A 21334-nucleotide genomic window follows, 5' to 3' on the forward strand; every position below is an offset into this window, starting at 1 on the left:
GGAGGAGGAGGGCTGGGAGGAGGGCTGGTTACGGCTCCCCTTACTAGAAGTCGAAGAAGACAGAGTCATTCCACGGGGCTTCGACGCAGCTACCGTCTTAGCCACCGAGGAAGCGCTAGCCGAGCCGTTAGACTTGGCCGCAGTCCAAGGCTGCCCAGAGGCCTTCGAGACTGCCTGGTGAACCAGACGGTCACTGTCGTCAGTGCGCCGTCTGTCCACCGCAGCGTCCACCATCTCTCCTGGGAAGAGAGACGTGGAACTCCGTAAAGGTCCGTTGCGAAGTCCCAACGCCGCTTCACGCCCGGCCGTCCTGGAAACCCGAGTAAGGACAGCGTCCCTTCGTCGGAGAACCAGGTTGGCCCACAGGTTCACCGTCTGGTGGGCAAGGAAGGAGATGGCTCCTCCCCCAGACTGGCAAAGTCTCCTGAAGGCCGAGTCATCTTCGGGAGAAATTCCCCCGGAGTTGGCTGCGACCTTAGATACTGTGAGGGACCACAGATCTAGCCAGGAGACGGCCTGGAAAGCTGCCATGGCGGTAGATTCCAGGCCGAATGTCTCTTGCTGCAAGAACCACAGGTTCTCGGACAGGAGCTGCAGCAGAGACACACCCGAAGTCAGCCTGGCTAACTCCGGGTTCACCTGTTTGGGTTTGGCGGCATCGGGTCTTCAGATGGCACGTAAAAAAAAAACGCCGCTGTCGCAGCAGAGGAGGTGGAAGCAGCTTGCTCGACCTGCCAGACTTGAGCGAGCCGTCTTGTCCGGAGACAAGCGATTCAACCTGGTCCAGCACTGAGTCCGGCAGCTCAGAACGCGGCAAACCCACCGTCGGTCTAGGTTCCCTCTTCGGGCCCCAGAACGACTCGAGCCAGGACGTGGGCTCGGATGGTGGGAGCAGCGATCCTTCCGTGAGGTCGTTGTGCTGACGAATCAGCGCAATAACCTCGCAAAGTTCCTCTGGATCTCAGGAGTGACTGCTTCCTGCGGAGTTGGGACCGTACCGTCCAGATCCCTCAACAGGGGCAACTCCCGAGACCCTCCTCCCTCAAGGAGAGGAACAGCGACAGACCCCTCTCGGTCTGCTCCAACCACCTGTGCGTACGACCTGGCTGGTCCGAGAACCGTGCCTGGTACGTACGACGCCGTGGTGGGGATCCTGAGGGGCGCACCCCTCACGATCATCTCCTCAATACCTCGCCCCTCCCGGTGTAATCCGAGGAGGTTGAAGGTATGGAAGAGGCAGACCTGACGCTCCCTCCTCGCTCGCTGGCAGAACCAGCGGGCTTGGAAGACTGCAGGCGATCGCCAACCGCCGCGGTGGCGATCGAGCTGCAGACCTAGTCGAGCCGTCTCGCTGTGGAGAACGGCTGGACCGAGAACAGCGGCTCCGGTCTCGTGTGTCAGAGGAGCTGGTGCTGGTCGCCGTACCCGATCGCTCTCTGTGAGAGTGACGGTCAGGCGACCGGCGAGCTCCACTGTCACGGTGAGATCGTGGTGGCGTATATCCTCACGGTGCCGTTCAGTTCGCTGGTACCAGCCGTGGCTGGTGCCGGCGAACGGGGGGACCTCTTCCCCGCCTCAGCCCGTGGCCGGTCATGGACCGTCACGTCCGACCCGGGTAGCCAGCTGCTCGCCGCGAGAGCGAGAGCTGGTCTGGTGAGAGTCGCGTAAGCGGCTGTCACCAGTCTTCCGCTCCGTGCCGTGAACCTGACGCTGAGCGAACTCAGAGGTCTGGTTCCTGGCTGCACGGTCGCTGGTAAGCGACCGTACACTCGGTACCTCTCGGCGAACGAGAGGCCGAGACGGACCCTGCTGCTGTGGCCGAACCACTGACAGCAGGTGAGGAAGTGCCGGTGTTAGCCGGCACTCCTCTGGTCCCCGTAGTCTTCTTCCTTGCGGAAGAAGAGACGGGTCCTGCCCCCGAAGGAGCTGGGTGACCAGCGGAAGAACCCCCCGTCTCACCAGAGCGAGACGGGCCCTTAGAAGTTCCCGAAGGAGACTTCTTAGGTGGGGGGGAGGCGACCTTCTTCTTCTTCGGCAGGGGAGCCTTAGAAGACGAGGGGAAGAGAGGCGGCAGACGACGACGAAGACGAAGAAGACGATGAAGACGACGACGACACCTTCTCCTCTTCTTCTTCTTCTTCGTCAACCTTCTCAGGACCGACGTTAGATCTGTCTCCAGAGCGGAGCCGGGGCTGCTGTTGCCGAAGCAACAGGGCCCGGACGCACCTGTCCGAACAGAACAGCATCGGGAGCAGCGGCGCCAGGAACAGGAACAACATCAGCAGGTGCAGGCATCACAGGAACGGCAGAAAACCGCAGGAGCAGGTACCGGAACGGCAGCAGTGGTCCACGTCACGTCCGTGGACATCAGCTGGGCAGGTACGGCAGGTACGGCAGACTGTGTAGGCGGTCTAGATGGGCGGACCAGCGGCACAGACATCCTAGGTACCGGTGGGAGGTCCAGGGGCGAGCTCTCCTCCGGTCGCGGCAGCACGGCAAAACACAGGCGGCGGCATCACCACTCCCCGAGTTACGGCGACTGGCCCCTGCACCGATGTAGTGGGTGTCACAGAGACCGCGTGCTGGGTGTACACCAGGTGAGGAGGTGAAGCGTAGCCGGGTGTCGTAATGGTCGTGGTGGTGGTCGTGACCGTTGCATGGGTGACCGCCACGGAGCCAGCGAGATGGTAGAGCAGCCCCTGGACACTCGGCACGCCCTGCAGCCCCAACGATGCCCCACACCTGTCCGAGGTCATCCTTCGCGGCAACCGCACCTGAGGAGGCAAAAGTCGGGTGATTAGGGGGATCTACCCGTTCGCGCGAAGACGAACGGATAGAGGACCCAGAGTACAACTCGACGTCAGGGTATCTAGCGCCCTCCTCCACACTTGACAAGTCAGGAGAGGAGAAGGACCTAGAAACCCCCCCCCGAAGGGGAAGGCGCGAAACGTGGAAGTTGAGCGGGCGTCAGGAAAGAAGACGAAGTGTCCGTCACCAAAGGAGTCGCGGGAGAGCTTTCCGACGACTCCTTTGCAGGCCTTCGCTTCCTCCTGCCCTCATACAAAATCCACTGCGCCTCCGACCAATTAATAAACACATTACAAGGCTCGGCTCGGGAGCATATCATTCGCGCCCCCGACACCGAGCACACAATATGAGGGTCTATCTCCGGGAAAGAGCGGAACTTCCCGCATTTACGCCCTTCGGTACCCGGGCATAGTCTCCGTGGGGTAGCGAGGCGAGGAGATTCCATCATTAATTAATTGCAGTTCAATTAATATGAAAAGAGAGAAATGATTGTACTTACAATGAATTCTTTCATACACAAACACAACCATATACTCAAGAAAGCAAACGACGAGAAGCGGGCAGAGAGCGTCGAACACACACGTCCACTCGCTGTGAGGCCGAAAGCAAAAGTGGTTTGTTTACCTCCCAGTCGCGCGCGCGCGCCTGTCGGACAAGCAGTTAACTACCGAACCCCTTGTTCGAAAGCTTACGACCTATCCAGCTGCCGCTAGTACCTTCCTATTGTAAAAGGACCGAAGGTTTGTATGCCGTGTCGGAACAATGTAAAGTTATTTTTCACCTGTTGTAAGAAGGTAATTAACTGACAAGTGCCCCATTTATCTGGCTTGGGCAAGTTGAGATCCTTTAAATAAACAATCAACCTTTCACAGTCCTTCGGCCGGTACACACGCCCTGTATTTGTTGACAACACCATACACATCTGAAATTGAAAATAATTGAGTGTAATGACCATTTTAATATCTAATCTTAATTATCAACTTGTATCTAAATTAGAATATCAAAGTAATTTTTACATGTATCTCACAAGCATCATCTTTAAAAATAGCATATGATATAATTGGAAAAAATGCCTAGTGAATGACAGCCAACAAGAAAATGGTAAAACCAAACTGTGCACAATTTATTCAATATTCTAATACAATAGCAGTATATTTAATTTCATAAAATTAAACTTTCTTTTTAGGTTTTTGTGAATCCCAAAAAATTCCATTAAAAGTTCTAATAAAAATAAAAGTAAAAAAGAGAGGAGCATCAAACTAAGTGCTAACCAAAGATATTTCAATGCACAAATTAAATTATCCCAACAACCAATGTGGAAAACAATATTTTACAATATTAAATAAATAAATGGAAGAAATTACCTGTGATAACTTTTGTAGCACATGTTGAGGGGCAGTGTATGCACTACAGTGAATCATGGTGACCTGAGTGCTCCGGAGCTTAGAGAAACAGTCATGTAGCAGTAAGCTGCGAAAATTTTTTATTCATATTGTACTATAAACACTTTTGAAGTATGTAATTTTTCAAAAGTAAGAGTTTTTTCAACAAAGTTATAATTTTCTAAAATCAGTTAGTTTTATTTAAACCTCATCACTTATATATCCCATGTCACAATCGAAGCAAGAAGATTGTTCAATGTCCCAGAGTGCTAAGTGAGACCTGAAGGATCCAGAAAAGTACTTAGGGACTTGTACAGATCAGGGATCAAAGCTCTGGTAACTCAAAAGGGTTGCTATAAATAAGGTCAACTTTATAATGTAAAGTAAGGCGTTTGTATTTTTTTAAATACCATAGATTGATTGAAGCACTTTCAGCCATTCAGCACTAAGACAGTGAAAAGAGGGAGTTGGAGTGGAGAGAGAGAAAAAAGTAAAATATCTGCTCTCATGGGAGACCAAAGAAAAAGAGACTGGATAGTGTGGGTTGAGTGAGGATATTCCTCAACCTCTGATTGCAGCTCTACCATATGCTACCTTTGTTTCTAAGTCTCAGTTACCACATTCGTGCATGCTCGCTGAAGAAACTCTATATAAAAGATGCTAGTTTTTACCCCTGAAGAAACAAATGAATATTGGACAGGTTCTGACAGGCAGATGTAACAAAAAATGATATTGTAATGATACAATTAAGTTTGTTCATACTTACCTGGCAGATATATATATAGCTGTATTTTTCCGAATCCGACAGAAATTTAAACACTTACGACACACGCAGTGGGAGTCAGGTGGTTAGTACCATTCCTGCCGCTGGGAGGCAGGTATCAGGAACCATTCCCATTTTTCTATTCATAATTTTTATTTCCACTGTCTCCCGAGGGGAGGTGGGTGGGTACTTGATTATATATATCTGCCAGGTAAGTATGAACAAACTTAATTGTATCATTACAATATCATTTTGTTCATGAAACTTACCTGTCAGATATATATATAGCTGAATCCCACCTTTGGTGGTGGGAGTAGACAGAATAGAAGATTTTAGGAAACATATATATGCAGATAATTGATATCTTGGTTCCTTACCTGTTAGCATAGCTGACTTCGTGGTTACTGCCGCGTAAGTCTGCTTGTGCTACTAGAGTTGCCAGCGAGGTAGAGACCTATAAAGCTGGTGCACTCCAGATGATCTGTCACAGGGGCGAGACCACGACGTGACTAGACCATTGACCATACAATGAGGGCACGAAGTAAAACAAAACCACCTGGCGTAGCCTACCAAAGGTATCCCACTTAGACTAAGCTAATGGAAGGGAGATCCGCCGCAGGCGGTCAACCCCACAACTATAACACAAGTTAAAAACTCCCCTAACCATTAAAGGATAGGATGAGCGCTACCTCCTGCCCCCAAAACAGTGTCTGCAGCGACGTATGGTCCAAGCGAGTAACAATTTTCGTATGTTGCTTTCACCTCCCGCAGGTAGTGTGAAGCAAACACCGAATTGCTTCGCCAATAAGTGGCGCCCAAAATATCTTTGATTGCCATATTCTTGTGAAAAGCCACCGAAGTAGCAATAGCCCTCAACTCGTGGGCTTTCACTTTTAGAAGCTCCATGTCACTTTCACTACACTTTTCATGGGCTTCCTTAACCGTACTTCTTAAGAAGAACGCCAGTGCGTTCTTCGACATCGGAAGATCTGGTTTTTTCACAGAGCACCACAAGTTCTCCGAAGAGCCTCTGCATGCTCTGGTTTTCTGCAAATAAAACTTGAGAGCCCTGACAGGACACAGGACTCTCTCAGGTTCAGGTCCCACTAGCTCCGACAACCCTTTGATCTCAAACGTCCTCGGCCAAGGGTTGGAAGGGTTCTCGTTCTTTGCTAAGAACGTAGGGCTTAAGGAACAAACTGCACTATGATCCTTGAACCCAATGTGCTTGCTTATGACTTGTATCTCGCTAACCCTCTTCGCCGTCGCCAGAGCGGTTAGGAAAATGGTCTTCTTAGTAAGATTCCTAAGCGAAGCTAAATGGAGCGGTTCAAATTGACTCGACATGAGAAACTTAAGTACCACGTCTAAGTTCCACGATGGTACTTTCGGTTGGAGAACTTTCACAGTCTCAAATGATCTAATGAGATCATGAATGTCTCTGTCATTCGCTAAGTCGAGTCCTCTATGCCTGAAGACTACAGAAAGCACGCTTCTGTAGCCTTTAATCATGGGAACAGCTAGTTTCGCTTCTTTCCTAAGGTGAAGAAGGAAATCTGCTATCTGGCTCACAGAGGTTGAGGTGGAGGAAATGCCCTTCTTTCTGCACCAACTTCTAAAGACAGCCCACTTCGATTGATAAACTGCGATTGAGGAGGGCCCCCTTGCGGTGGCAATCGCCGTTGCCACAGGTCTTGAAAAACCCCTCGCTCTGGCCAACTTCTTGATAGTCTGAACGCAGTCAGACTCAGAGCGGGGAGGTTTTTGTGGTACCTCTCGAAGTGGGGCTGTCTGAGTAGATCTTTCCTTAGGGGCAGAGTCCTTGGAAAGTCTACCAGGAAGGACATCACCTCCGTGAACCAGTCGAGCGCTGGCCAGAAGGGGGCGATGAGGGTCATCCTCGCTCCCTCTGATGCAGCGAACTTCCTCATCACTTCCCCGAGGATCTTGAATGGGGGAAAAGCGTAAATGTCTAGTCCCGACCAATTCCACAGTAGGGCGTCTACTGCCACTGCTCCCGGGTCCAGAACTGGGGAGCAATAAAGCGGAAGTCTCTTCGTTCGGGAAGTTGCGAAAACGTCCACATGAGGACGTCCCCACAGCTTCCATAACGCCTGGCATACCTCCTGATGAAGGGTCCATTCCGTCGGCAGAAGCTGTCCTTGCCGACTGAGAAGGTCCGCTCGCACGTTTTCCACGCCTGACACGAATCTTGTCAGAATCGTGACGTTTTACGACTTCGCCCATATCAGGATATTCTTCGCGATGGCGAACAGAGAAGGAGAGTGAGTTCCCCCCTGTTTCCTGAGGTATGCCAGGGCTGTGGTGTTGTCCGAGTTTATCTGAACCACTTTGTTGGAGACTTCCTCTTGGAAGAACCTTAGAGCAAGGTAAATCGCTGAAAGTTCTTTTAGATTGATGTGCCAGGACACCTGTTCCCCTCTCCAGGTGCCTGACACTTCTCTCCCTCCTAGTGTTGCTCCCAACCCGTGGAGGACGCGTCGGAGAACAACACTAGGTCGGGGTTCCGAAGCTTGAGCGAAAGCCCTTCCGCAAGCTTCTTTGGATCCGACCACCATTTGAGGTGCTTTTTCACTTCTTCCGTCAAAAACAAGACCTCTTCTAGATCCTGTTTGCGTGACCAATTGCTTGAGAGGAAGAACTGAAGTGGTCGAAGGTGCAACCTTCCTAGAGAAACAAACTTCTCCAGTGAGGAAATGGTCCCCAGCAGACTCATCCCTTCCCTTACCGAGCATGTTTCCTTCCCTAGTAAAGGCTGAACACTTTGTCCTAGGCATTGAAGTTGTCGCCCCTGGGTACGGAAAAGCCCGAAAAGCCACTGAGTCCATCTGAATCCCCAGATAGACTAAGGATTGAGAAGGAGTCAGATGTGACTTTTCGAGCTTCACCAGAAGTCCCAGGGACCTCGCTAACGACAAAGTCGTGTGAAGGTCCTTCAGACACCGGTCTTGCGATGAGGCTCGAATAAGCCAGTCGTCTAGGTAGAGAGAGATCCTTATTTCCGCAAGATGGAGCCACCTCACAACGTTCTTCATAAGAACAGTGAACACCATCGGCGCCGCGCTGAGACTGAAGCAGAGTGCCCTGAACTGGAATACCTTCCCTTTCAGGACAAACCGCAGGTATTTTCTTGATCGGGGATGGATGGGGACGTGAAAGTATGCGTCCTGAAGGTCTAATGAGACCATCCAATCCCCCGGTCTTAAGGCTGCTAGCACGGATTGAGGTGTCTCCATCTTAAACTTCTGCTTGGTAACGAAGCGATTTAGACTGCTGACATCCAGAACGGGGCGCCACCCCCCTGACTGCTTCGGCACTAGGAACAGACGGTTGTAAAACCCTGGAGAACTCCGGTCGAAGACCTGCTCCACCGCCTGCTTCTCGATCATTTGATCTAGTAGATCGTGAAGCACTTTCTGTTTTTCTCCCTGATACGAAGGAGACAAATCCTTTGGTGTCGAAGACAGCGGGGGTAACTTCAGAAAAGGAATTCTGTACCCCTTCTTGACGATGTCCAGAGACCAAGCGTCGGCACCTCTCTCTTCCCAGGCTCTCGCGAAATGTAGAAGTCTGGCTCCTACCGGTGGCTGAAGGACTTCCCTCTCACTTCTTGCTCTTAGAAGGAGCGGGGGTCTTGCCTCTGAAAGCGCCTCTTCCTCGAGGGGCTGGCTTCGAGGAAGAAGCAGATCGAAAGGGCTTCAATTTCTTCAAAGCAGAGGACCCAGAAGACGAAGTAGTTGTAGGCTTCCTAGAAGACTGCGCCAGAAGGTCTTGGGTTGCTTTCTCCTGGAGACTGGCGGCTATGTCCTTTACCATAGACTGGGGGAAGAGATGTTCTGAGAAAGGCGCGAAAAGAAGATCCGCTTTTTGCGCTGGCGAGACCGACTTTGCGGTAAAATTGCAAAAGAGTGCTCTCTTCTTAAGCAGTCCCGTGCTGAAATGAGCAGCCAATTCCTCAGAACCATCCCTGACGGCCTTGTCCATGCAAGACAATACACTGACAGCTCCCCCAGACTGATGGAATCAGAACTCCTGGACCTGGCATCCAAAACTCCTAGGCACCAGTCAAGAAAATTAAAGACCTCTAGTGTCCTGAAGAGGCCTTTAAGATGAAAATCTAGCTCACTATGCGTCCAAGAGACTTTGGAAGAAGACAGAAAAGATCTTCTGGCAGCATCCACAATACTACCAAAGTCTCCTTGAGCCGAGGCTGGAAGCTTAACTCCGACGTTTTCTCCCGTCTCGTACCACATACCAGTTTTGCCACAAAGTCTTGAAGGTGGTAAAGCGAAAGAAGTCTTGCCTGAAGCTTTCCTCTTTTCCATTCAATCGTGGACCTTGCGAAAAGCTTGCTTCGTAGAAAGCGACTTCTTCATTTTCACAAAGCCCAAGATCTTAGTAGCTTTGGATGATGAAAACTGAGAGGGAGGAGTACGTGGAGCTTCAGGCTGAAAAGTGTCTGCAAAGACTGACTGTAGCAGACGAGTTAAAACCTTGTAGTCCGTCGAGACTGGAGCCAACTGCTGTTCTTCATCCACTTCGACGAAAGCGTCACTAATTTGCTCTTCAGACACTGGAGAAGTCGGAGGAAGAAAGGAAGAGTCACGAGCTTTCTCAAAAGAGAAAGAGCGGCGAACAGGAAGAGTTCCCGCTTCCACTTGCGCTCGCGGTGGTGGAAAACTGACGTCCGTAGGCGCGCGCTTGGCGTCTGATGCCAATCTTCTGGCGCCGACTGAAGCGCGCTCGACAGCTACAGGTGCACACCTGGCGTCCACTGGCGCGCGCCGAGCGTCCACTGTAACACGCTGAGCGTCCACTGGCGCTCGCTTAACTTGCACCGAATCACGCTCGGCGTCTGCTGAAGCGCGCTTGACTTTCACAGAACCGCACTCGGCATCTAAAGAAACGTGCTTCCTATCTACATGTTTCGTAGTAGCGGATACAACCGCTTCTCGAGAGCGAGAAACGAATTTCTCACCTCCTCTAGAGAGTTGCTGGGGAGCAGAACGAACTCTAGAGTGAGACTCAAACGGAGAGAGAGATGAGCGAGGAGAGGGAGAGGGAGAACGCCTCGACCTCTTCACAGGAAGAATGTCATCCTTTCTACGGCGACGTGGAACAGTCTCTCTCGAAGAAATAACATCTCGAAGTTGCTGCTGAAGCGACTGGAGAATCTTGCTTGTAGGTGAAGCCTCCTTTTCTGGGGAGGGGCTGATCCTGTGAGCAGGCGAGTGGCAAGGGGACGCCTTCTTCCTACTCCCAAGAACCGCCACTTCACGCACCTTAGAGCGACTGCGGCGCTCGAAAGAATCATCTAAGAAAGACTCCGCCTCCGAAGAATCCTTACGCTTCTTCTGCGGAGGAAAAGCAGCAAACGCACTATCAGGTGAAGAGCAAAGTTCCGGAGAACAACTTGGACGTGAAGCGTCCCGAACACGAGCCGTCCTTTTCAGCGGACATGATGCGGCATGAGAGCTCCACCCCTTGCGCGGGGAGGAAGCTTCCGAAGAGGAAAAGCACTCCTTGAGGAGACGTGCACGCGCACGCTCCTTGGCAGTCTGGGTAGGTTCGTCAGAAGCTGCCGAAGGCACAGCAGATCGGTAGGGGTTCCTCGTAACCCTCCTTCGACTTTCGACATGCTCTCTCCCCGTAACCTGGGAGTCAAGCAGAGATCTAGGTCTAGAGGCGGAATGAGGCCAATCTGACGCACCCTCCACTACACAAGGGCACTTTCACTGCACTTTTCTTCACTTTTGCTCTCCAGAGCTAACACTTTTGATTCTAAGTTACGAATCGATTCAAGAATTAGCGATAAAGTATTACCTTCTACCGACACTGCGTCAGGGGCCGGTGGCAACACTACAGGGGTAGGAGCATAAACTGCAGAAGGAGGGTTAGCAGGAGAATCATTAAAATCTTGCCTACCTGAAACACTCCTGGAGGAAGACCTCCTTAACCTATCTCGCTCAAGTTTCTTAAGATAGGTTTCATACGCCTTTCACTCAGACTCTGTTAATCTTTCACACTCCTTACAACGACTTTCAAACGTACATTCATTCCCCCTGCAAACCTTACAAACAGAATTTGGGTCTACTGAAGCTTTCAGTAGCCTACCTCTACATTCGGACATAAAACAAAATCTAGCGCTAGCAGAACTAGACCCTGACATCTTGATCAAAGAAAAATCAATACCAAAATCAAATCAATCCAAAGTCAACGTGTGCCAAGCCACCGATCCAATTCAGATACCAAAGAAAAAACCAAAAGGGATACTCAAGTAGCTAGTAAGTTTCCAAAATCTGGACGGAGGTGCTGCAAACGTTGTTTACAGCACCGGCGACAGAAAAATTATGAATAGAAAATGGGAATGGTTCCTGATACCCGCCTCCCAGCGGCGGAAATGGGTACTAACCACCTGACTCCCACTGCGTGTGTCGTAAGTGTTTAAATTTCTGTCGGATTCGGAAAAATACAGCTATATATATATCTGACAGGTAAGTTTCATGAACAAAACATTAATTATGAAGACTGAAAGAGACTTACAACAAATTAAACTCAGCTGACTCATGAATGATTTTCCCAGACTTTTAAGGTGTTTCCTTTCAATGAATAATCATATTAATTACAGTGAACAGCCCGTATTCACATAGCTTAAATCCACAAATACGTAAAACCCCTCTAAAAACAATTAGAACTGCATATTTTGATAGTTCAAACACAAAAAACTCAATAAAAATGCTTATGCCTGAGTATTTTAAGAGTTTTATCACAAAAAGTGCATTTTGTCAGTCATGAAAGTGATATGAAAATAGAGCAATTTATGAATATTTCTCTGTGAAAAATACTGCGAATAGGTGAATTTCCCATAAATGTGTATGTATCTTCAATAAGAAAATTCGCAAATAGGAGAGTCTGCGAATCGTGAGTGTGAATAGCTGGTGTCAACTGTAATAGTTTAAATACATATTATATAATAATTATTCAAGCACCAATAAGAGCTCACCTTAGCTCACAGAGCTTTGAGATTCAAATTCAGTTAAACTTTTCATACTTTGTGACACTAATGGTTGACATTACTATATTTTATACTTTCAACAAATTAATTTTCTCTACCAGCAAACTACACAATACTGTACTAAAAGTAATAACTAATGAAAGATATTTACCTTTTGCCACATCCTTCTGGGCCAACAAGAATGAATGGTTGCTGACTTTCCATCTCAAGCCAAGGCTTGAAATAATCAAGGCTACACTGAGCATCAGCAGTCAAAATCAGTGGAACATGACCAAACTCAACTTTAATATTTTCTGCAGAATCAGATGCATAAGTTTCTAAACGGTCCCGTTCAGGATCATAGTAGTGGTTCAAAATTTTACGTGTATCAGGAACGTGTTCTCCAACCCAAGAGTACACCTCACGTGCAAAGTCTGCTTTTGTCTGATCTGGAAGGTTGCCACCAAGACCTCTTATAAGTGCCAATGCAAAATGAGCTTTACTTTTGACATCATGCAAATGTGATAGTCCATTCAGAACCCAGCCAACAAGAGTGGTTTCCACTTGTGCTTCTCCTGCCTTTAACACCCATTCAAGTGCCTGGAAGAAATATTGTTCAATGTATGGTTCAAGGTAATGCTTCACTTGTTCACCTTGGGAATTAAGCCATGAACTAACAACTGCTTGAATATTTGTATCCTCATCACTAAGGAAGATCATTCCCATACGAGAAATGGTGGCTGGGGAAGCAGATGACAGGTCATGAGTTTCAAAGAGGAAATTGACATTAGGGCCAAACTGTATTCTTTCTCCTGAGGGCATGGTCAAAAGGCGATTATCATCCAATACAGAATTCAATGATTCAATCCATTCAGGATCAATGTCACCATCACAAATTATCCAGGAAGTAACATCGGCTGGTTCCTTGACCACTTGACGAGCAGATGCCGTCAATACCCCATCAGACCATTCTCGGGTGTCATGATCTATGTGACCAAGCAGCTGTTGTCTTGGCATTGCCTTCGGATTCATGACATATTTCTTAACTCTCTTGTCCATCTTCAAAAGTGCTTCCCGTAACGTTTGCCAAAGAGTTGTCTTCCCTGACCCAGAAGGACCAACTATTACAACTCCCATACGTTGTTGGAGCTGCTCAAAAAGTTCTAATGATTTTTTAATCTGCCGATCATTAGGTATGAGCTTCATTTCTGCATACGTTTCTTTCAAAACCTCTGCTAAGTTTTCATAGCCAACTCCAAGGAATTTGATGTTGGGGAAAACATCCTTGACAAGTTCATCAAATCTAGAAAAAAAAAATTAGCCAGGATAAAAAAATACTTACTAAACTTGAAATATTTACATCAAGGTTTACAAATGTTGCACACAGTAATCACAGGAATTTAAACAATAAAATACCTTGCACTATCAGAGAAAGTTAGTTTGGAAAGTGTGTTGAGTCTCAGTGCTTGAACCACCAGTTCTGCCTCTTTTTCATCACTGATGCCCTTTTCTTTCTCTTCATCTGACATTCCACGCCTGTAATTGCATAAATTAATGTATAACTTAGAAATTATTATCTACTCTAATTTTAAGTTAACCATTATAGTATCTAGTATCATATAACTAGTAATCATTAGCTACTCTAGTGCTACAGTTATTTATTGCATTCACTCCCTGAAGAGTAGGTAAGGATAGTTAGAACAAAAAGAAATATATAAAAATAATGTTTCCCATGTTGCAATTCCATCTAATAATAATGGTCAAAAGTTGTAAGAAATGGTACTTAAGTACATATCACATATTTTTGCACAGTAAAAGCCATTGCTTTATTACAATCTATCACTTTTAAAAAGTCTATAACTAAACCAATGGTTTACATTTTTTTTATATTTCTTTTAAGTAAATACTTATATAGAAAAATGGCTACTTCTTCACTGCAACGTCAAACATGAGGAATGAGAAAATATACATGGTATCGATGTTAATCCGAGTTTCATAAAACTGACCTACTGATGTATTTGCCAAACAATTATAACCTCAACCCTTAAAGCAATCTATATTAACAGAATTTGCCTCGACTACTGCATATAGTACGTAGGTACAGGACTAACCTTGAGCCCTGAAGAAGATTCCCACAACCATTGAGGACTGTCTTGAGGGCTCTCAATCCCCAGTCATAGTGCTGCTGAGGAGTCAGTAATTCTTTTGACAAAGAGAAGATTGCAACCAACTTTCGGCCTAAACTCTTAGCATTCTTGAAACCTTCGGAGAAAAGCATAACCTCGGCAATGAGTTCGTTATCTGGCCGTGCCATGGCAACAGGCCTAAACAGCTGTTTCAGATTATCAGGCAGCTTTTGTCTTCCACCATACCCTTTTCCAGCTGGATTTAGTGTGATGAAAATCCCTGAGTTAGGATCAACTGGTATCTGCAAAGAAGGTCAGAATCGGCTAAGAGGCTTTATCACCCTTGGAACTCAGTCTAACAAACATAAGAGTTAATGAAACAGTTAGCTCAGATCAAGTAAAACACAATTTATTGCTAACATAATCACTTCACCTTTTCGGCTTTGTTGGATCTTGTTAGGGTGTACAAAATAGGTTATATAATTTTGAATTAACTTATGACTTAGAAAAATCATTCTTCAATAAGAATCCACTACATGACCTTTATTATAATTTTATCACTAATAGCACAGCTCACTAGGAGAAAAATATGTAAAAATTGCATATGTCCTATGATTATATCCAAGGTGGTGCTCTCTCTCTCTCTCTCTCACTTTTACTCACCAGGTTCAATGTAGTACTTTAGAGTTAGAGGTATAAATATCCTCATAGAGCACAAATTAACTACGCTTCACTAGCGTACATATTAAGAAATAAAACAGGGTCTGATAAAAATAATAATTCTATTAGGTATAAATATATATTAATTAATAAGAAAATGGAATTTAGATATTTCTCTGACAGCATTACTGATCATCCAAATAAGACAAATAAATTCTTACCTCCTTGTCAAGCAACATTGTGGTTTTTGCTTGTGATTTCAGAGCAGCTTGGATTGTCTGAATCTGCATTGAAACTGCTGACAACACAGCTTCCTCTAAGCGGTTGAACTCATCAAAGCATCCCCAAGCACCACATTTAACAAGGCCTACAAATATGCGACCCATTGACTTTACATCGATGCCTTCGTCACAATTGAACACAAGAACCTGTCGGCCAAACAGTCCACCCAAGGCCTTGACCGATTCGGTTTTCCCGGTGCCAGCAGGACCATAAGGGTTTCCACCAAGTCCCATGCGCATGCCCTAAAATTCCAATAAAATTGACCAGGTAAATTGAATGTAAGCATCACAAATTACAGTAGCGAACATAAGATACATTTAAAGGAGATACGTAATGCTGAATTTATTCCTTTACTAAGATTTTTAAAAATACATAGAAATAATCAATTATGAATTTCAATGGTAATGGCTAAAAAGTAGACCATTTTTGCAGCATCACAAATTACAGTTGGGTTTGAAACTCTATAAAAATAATGCAAATACCAGCAAACATAAGACATGTTGAAAGGAGATAATACTGAAATCAATCCTTTACTAGCTTCTTTAAAGATATATAGAAATAATCAATTGTGAATTTCAATGGTAATGGCTAAAAGGTAGACAATTTTGCACTGATTGTACAAAGAACTTCAGACTATAGAAACAATGGTGATAATATGTCAACCAAAGTAGGTCAGTTCAATAATATAAAATTCACACCTCAGTAGATATGATAAAAAAATACTTTTAACAATCCATACCTGAGTGAGAGTCAGGTAACACTTGTCAGTGAGTGGGGTATGAACCAACTTTGCTGCATTACCCTGGTACTCAAAGGTGTAATCAAACTCAGCATCTACCATCTTCATTTTAGCTTTCCCTCCTTCGCCTCCATAAAACCTGAAAATACGGATAAAAATGAGAAAAGTGAGTATAAAAATATCTTTTTTCACTAACAAATTTTGTCAGGTATATTCACTGTGTATCAATAATCATGTTGTGAGGAAACAACTTTGTAATTCTGCTAGGAGCTATTGACACCAAAGCAATCACAAATTCAGATCCAGGTGATTGATGAATACTCAAGGCTACATGAGGTGCAAGCACTTTGCTATTGATTTTCTTCTGTCAATGCAACAAAAGACTGAAGTCTGGGGACATTAAAAAAATGACAATTTGTCGAAAATTGCATTTTTCCTAACTATACAAACCTGAGGTCCTTTAACAATAGGAAGGTAACTAGCGGCAGCTGGGACGGTCGTAAGCTTCGAACAAGGGGAGAACGGTAGTTAACTGCTTGTCCGATCGTGCGCGCGCCCGCGCGCCCGAGAGGTGAAGAATCACTTTTGCTTTAGGCCCATGCAAAAAGTTGCAGAGTGAGGGGTGGCATGAGGTGGGACTATATGTAAAGGACCTCAGGTTTGTATAGTTAGGAAAAATGCAATTTTCGACAAATTGTCATTTGTTCCGATACGTAATACAAACCCTCGGTCCTTTAACAATAGGAAGACTCACTTCTTGGTGGGAGGAATCTGAGTCTTTTTGGTGAACAGACTGGTGTTCGTCCAACCCTGGAGTGCCTCCCTGGTCGTAAGAGCAAGGGAGGGATCCAAACCTCTGTCCGATTGATCGGGGTGTGCACCGCAGGATCAATGGTCAGACCTCTGGGCCAAGTACTAAGAGAGAGGCAAGCGTATCTCTTCGTACCAGCAAGCAAGAACTTGTTCCTGTTTGCAAGAGACAATCATAAAATGATGGGTTTGTCTCAAATTGGCATCCACTTCCTCCCCCTTGTTGGAGGAAGTGGTGGATATTTACTCCTATCCCTACTGAAAGGGATAGGATGGTGCTCTATTGAGTAGCTCACCTGCATCTCGTCCTTACCCAGCAGGGTGACGACCGTGTCCCTCTACCCAGCAGGGGTAGGGAAGAAAAAGATGGGAAGAGGAGCCAGTCACACTCTCATTCCTCATCCATTCTTACGGTCACACCAGGACTCGATGCTGTTCAGCCTGCGAGGGTCTGGGTTAACTACACAACGTGTTGAGCAACCACCACGGTTCCCAAGGAAAAAGATCCAAGGAACTGTGGGCAATATCCCGAAGGTAGAAGGAGGTGCATGCGGTCCGGTTGGACCAGGCGCCTGCCTTCATTACCTGCGCCACGGAGAAGTTCTTGCGGAACGCGAGAGAATGATGAAGAGGCGTCCACACTCATCCTGGGTGTCGAGTTTCTTCAGACAGCTCCGTCGCGCCTTCACAGGACAAAGCAGCATAGCCTTCGTATCGGAGGCGGTGAAGTCCATTAGGGAGGGTATTGTGAAGGACTCGAACCAATCGTCAGTTACCGAAGGGTTCTGAGTCTTCGCTACGAAGATCGGTACGAAATCGAGCGTCACAAATCCCCATCCCTTTGTGCCAGATTTCTCAAGAGAAGTCATGCAGTTACCTAAGACGAAAAGAAGGGGATAGTCATATGACCTATCCCTCTTCTCGACTTTGGTTATGTACAGTACTCATACTGACAAGCTATTAAGACGAAGTAATGATTGCTCTGGAACAACCGAACTAAGTCCACAGCATAGTTCGTAACTGACTCGGGCGCTCTGACAGCTGCCGACTGACTGGTTCGGAATCAGTAGAGGCAAGTTGTCCAAGCATCCGGGTAAGCACGTGACCTTCGCCCTTTAAAGAGTTATGCTGAGAGACCAAACAAATAAAATATTTGTTAGTCACCGATGCCGGACGGCGCGGCGATGATTCTCTTAATGCATAAGCTCAAAAGGCGAAAGTCAATTGCCTTCAAAAGACCGAGGTCCCTGATGGCAAGAAAATCTCATAGACGTTGAATCTCAGCTTAAGGAGAAACAACACTATGTGACGTTGAAGACGAAGGTAGGCAATGAATGCAACCTACGTCTTCCAGCTGAATCGAGAGAAGGAATCTCAAGATTCTAAACCTGTGCTTACAAATGACTGAAAACGCTGACCGCCATTTCATTGCTGTCCGGTGTGCAATGAAAGCGGGGCGTTCTTCAGTAATGAAACACAGGGGAGAGCCGCCTGAAGAACTGCTTCTCATGGGCTGAACGTTTGGAAGTAGAGCTGGCAGGTGTGGGAGTATCGATGTCTTTCAATACATCTGCTAATCCGGGGTGAACAATGAACAATTGCACACCTCCGAATACAAGATATTTTGAGGACAAACTCAGATTCCGCAAAAATCATTCGCATTATCGATATACGATGCAGCAAGAGACTATTACAGAATTCTGTTACCGTGCGGTAAACAGAAAGATGAGAGTCGAATAGATATCTCTGTTTAAAATTCTCGCAATACCGAAGACGATGAATACTAGCGTCACAGCAGTAGATGGTCATTCATGTATGCGAGAATCCCCGTTAATCAGAGACTTAAGTCCGTGATTGTTGGGCAGAGATACGGTTGGTATTCAATCAAAGCAGGTGAGAAAGACATAACCAACCATCCATCTCAAAGCGGCAGCTGGTACTGAAATGCCTCGGGCAATTCAATACGCAGTAGCTGTCGCTGACTCGTCCTCCTGAGTTGCCAAGTAATCCTTTCCACGAAGGAATGCGTTCGGCTAGAACCACCGAGCATAAAAAGATATGCTCGAGCAATTATATTTATGCGAAACGAATTTCGGTAAATATGATATTGTTATGATACAATAAAGTTTGTTCATACTTACCTGGCAGATATATATATAGCTGTATTTTCTGAAGTCTGACAGAATTTTAAAAACTTCCGACACCACGCAGTGGTCGGCAGGGTTGGTTTAGTACCCATTCCCGCCGCTGGGAGGCGGGTATCAGGAACCATTCCCATTTTCTATTCATAATTTTTATTTCCACTGTCCCCTGAGGGGAGGTGGGTGGGTACTTGATTATATATATCTGCCAGGTAAGTATGAACAAACTTTATTGTATCATAACAATATCATTTTGTTCATGAAACTTACCTGTCAGATATATATATATAGCTGAATCCCACCTTTGGAGGTGGGAAGGGACAGAATAGAAGGATTTTGGGAAACAAATGCATGCAGATGATTTACATCTTGGTTCCACCTGTTAGCATAGCTGGCTTCGTGGTTACTGCCACGTAAGTCTGCTTGTGCTACTAGAGTTGCCAGCGAGGTAGAGACCTATATAGCTGGTGCACTCCAGATGATCTGTCAACAGGGGCGAGACCACGACGTGACTAGACCATATTGACCATACAATGAGGGCTAAGAAGTAAAATAAATATATATATATATAAATATATATGTCACCACCTGACCAACCTAGCCAAAGTTAAGGTGTGTTTAACTAAGGCTTAAGAGGTTTAAGGAAGTCGCCGTTGTCGGCGACTCAACAACTAAATTAAGAGCTCTTCCTAACCATTTTCTACAGGATAGGATGAGTGGTACTTCTTGCCCCCAAGATTGTGTCTGCAGACACGTATGGCCCTAGGGAGCAGCAGATCTCATATGCCATCTTCACATCTCGCAGGGAGTGTGAAGTGAACACAGAGTTGCTTCGCTAAAACATGGTACTCAGGATGTTGCTGAGTGCCATGCTCTGTTGAAATGCTTCCGAGGCCGCGCCCTCACCTCGTGAGCATTCAGATAAAAAGATTTCAAATCTTTGTGCAAACACAATGAAGGAGCATTTTTGAAAGAACTCCTTAACACTAAAGCCAGGCTGTTCTTCGATATGGGCAAGTCTGGTCTTTTTCGGAACACTGCAGATTGCCCGAATGACTTCGACTTTCTTGAGTTTTATGTAGATAAAACTTGAGAGACCCGACAGGGCACAGGACTCTCTCTGGCTCCTGCCCACTAACTTGTGCCATCCTTGCTTCCAAGCTCCTGGCCCAAGGACAAAACGGGTTACCATTCTTAGGCCACAACGGAAGGGTTAGAGAGCACACCGCCTTGTGTTCTCTAAAGCCAAAACTTGTGACGATGGCTTAAAATCTCACTAACCCTCTTTGTCGTATCTAGGGTGGTTAGAAGAAGACCTTCCTGATCACATGCAAGAAGTTAACAGGTAGGAGAGGTTCGAATGCTTTGACATCAAGAACTTCAGACTACGTCTAAGTTCCATATTGAAAGCTTCGATCTGGACATGCACAGTCAGTCCGTCTGTACTAAAGTCAGGTGACCGACCAGTTGACCAGTCAGACGAATCAAGGACAGCAAGGCTGTACCCTGAAGACTATAAGGCACTATTCTTCGCTGAAGGATGAGTGTCTGGACTGCCTGGGCGATTCAATCTAAGCAAACCTTGGGGGTGTATCAACGCAACCAACGTCGTCAGCGAATCACTCCTGACTCGAGCTTCTGGTGCCAGGAGAAAGGAGCGAGGAGCAAAAAGGCGATTCAGTCCCGAAGGAAGAATGCCTGACAGTCCAACCTGGTCTCATGTTACACGATCATCGGGGGTGTATAAACGCAACCGACTTCGTCAACAAGAAACTCAGGGCTACTATATGTCGCCTGATCTCGCACGAGTGTCTGACTCCGAGAAAACTGGTGAGACAAAAAGTAGATGATGAGCGAGGTTCGAGATTCCACAGAACTCAAAGATCGTGAAGGACTTTGTTGTTTGACAGACGCAAATCTCTGAGCCCAAAGGCCGTCAACAACATATTGCGTATTCTTTAATAGTTGTGACTGCCAGCTTATCCCATTCTTCAGACGGAAATGGAAGACGGTAATCTTATTCCTGTCAACATCTCGATAGCCGAACGTAGTCAGACTCAGAGCGGAGATGTATATAGGTAGTTATAGGTACCTTTCGAGTTAGAGTAGACCGACTCTCTCGAAAAGGTCCTTGGAAAGTGAACTAGGAAGTATGTGACCTCTGTGAATCCAGATCCTGAGGCCAACATGGGGCGATCAGCGTCATTGTCGCTCCCTGTGACGTCATAAATCCTCTTATTAAATTTCCTAAGCGATTGAAAAAAGGGGAAAAGAGACTAAATATCCATCCCCGTTCAATATCATAGGATGGCGTTTAATGGTACCGATCCCGGATCGAGAATAAGGGAGCAGAAAAGAAGAAGCCTCTTCGTCCTCAACATATCGAAGAGAAGAATGAAAGGGCGTCCCTAAAGTCTCCACAACTCTCAACTTACTTCTAAAGAAAGATTCCACTCGGAAGTCAATAGTTGCTGCCGTCGATCTAGACGATTCGTACGGACTTTTGCAATCCTGTAACGAACCTCTAGAGGATCGTTACATTCTACGCCTGTTGTTATAATAGGCTTTCTCGTAAACTCGAACAGGGACCGAGAAGATACTTCTTAAG

The 21334-nt window shown here is 46.3% G+C and overlaps 1 protein-coding gene across 1 annotated transcript in view; it reads right to left on the reverse strand.

Annotated features, from left to right (window-relative positions):
• Positions 1 to 21334, reverse strand: part of LOC135205840 (cytoplasmic dynein 2 heavy chain 1-like) — a 252552-nt gene that overhangs the window by 162235 nt on the left and 68983 nt on the right. Inside the window, 7 exon segments of the mRNA XM_064237094.1 lie at positions 3590 to 3730; positions 4173 to 4278; positions 12141 to 13271; positions 13385 to 13504; positions 14080 to 14396; positions 14976 to 15278; positions 15776 to 15914. Coding sequence (XP_064093164.1) covers positions 3590 to 3730; positions 4173 to 4278; positions 12141 to 13271; positions 13385 to 13504; positions 14080 to 14396; positions 14976 to 15278; positions 15776 to 15914 — 2257 coding nt within the window.

This window comes from Macrobrachium nipponense, chromosome 24 (assembly GCF_015104395.2).
Source record: "Macrobrachium nipponense isolate FS-2020 chromosome 24, ASM1510439v2, whole genome shotgun sequence".
Classification (NCBI taxonomy): Eukaryota; Metazoa; Arthropoda; class Malacostraca; order Decapoda; family Palaemonidae; genus Macrobrachium; species Macrobrachium nipponense.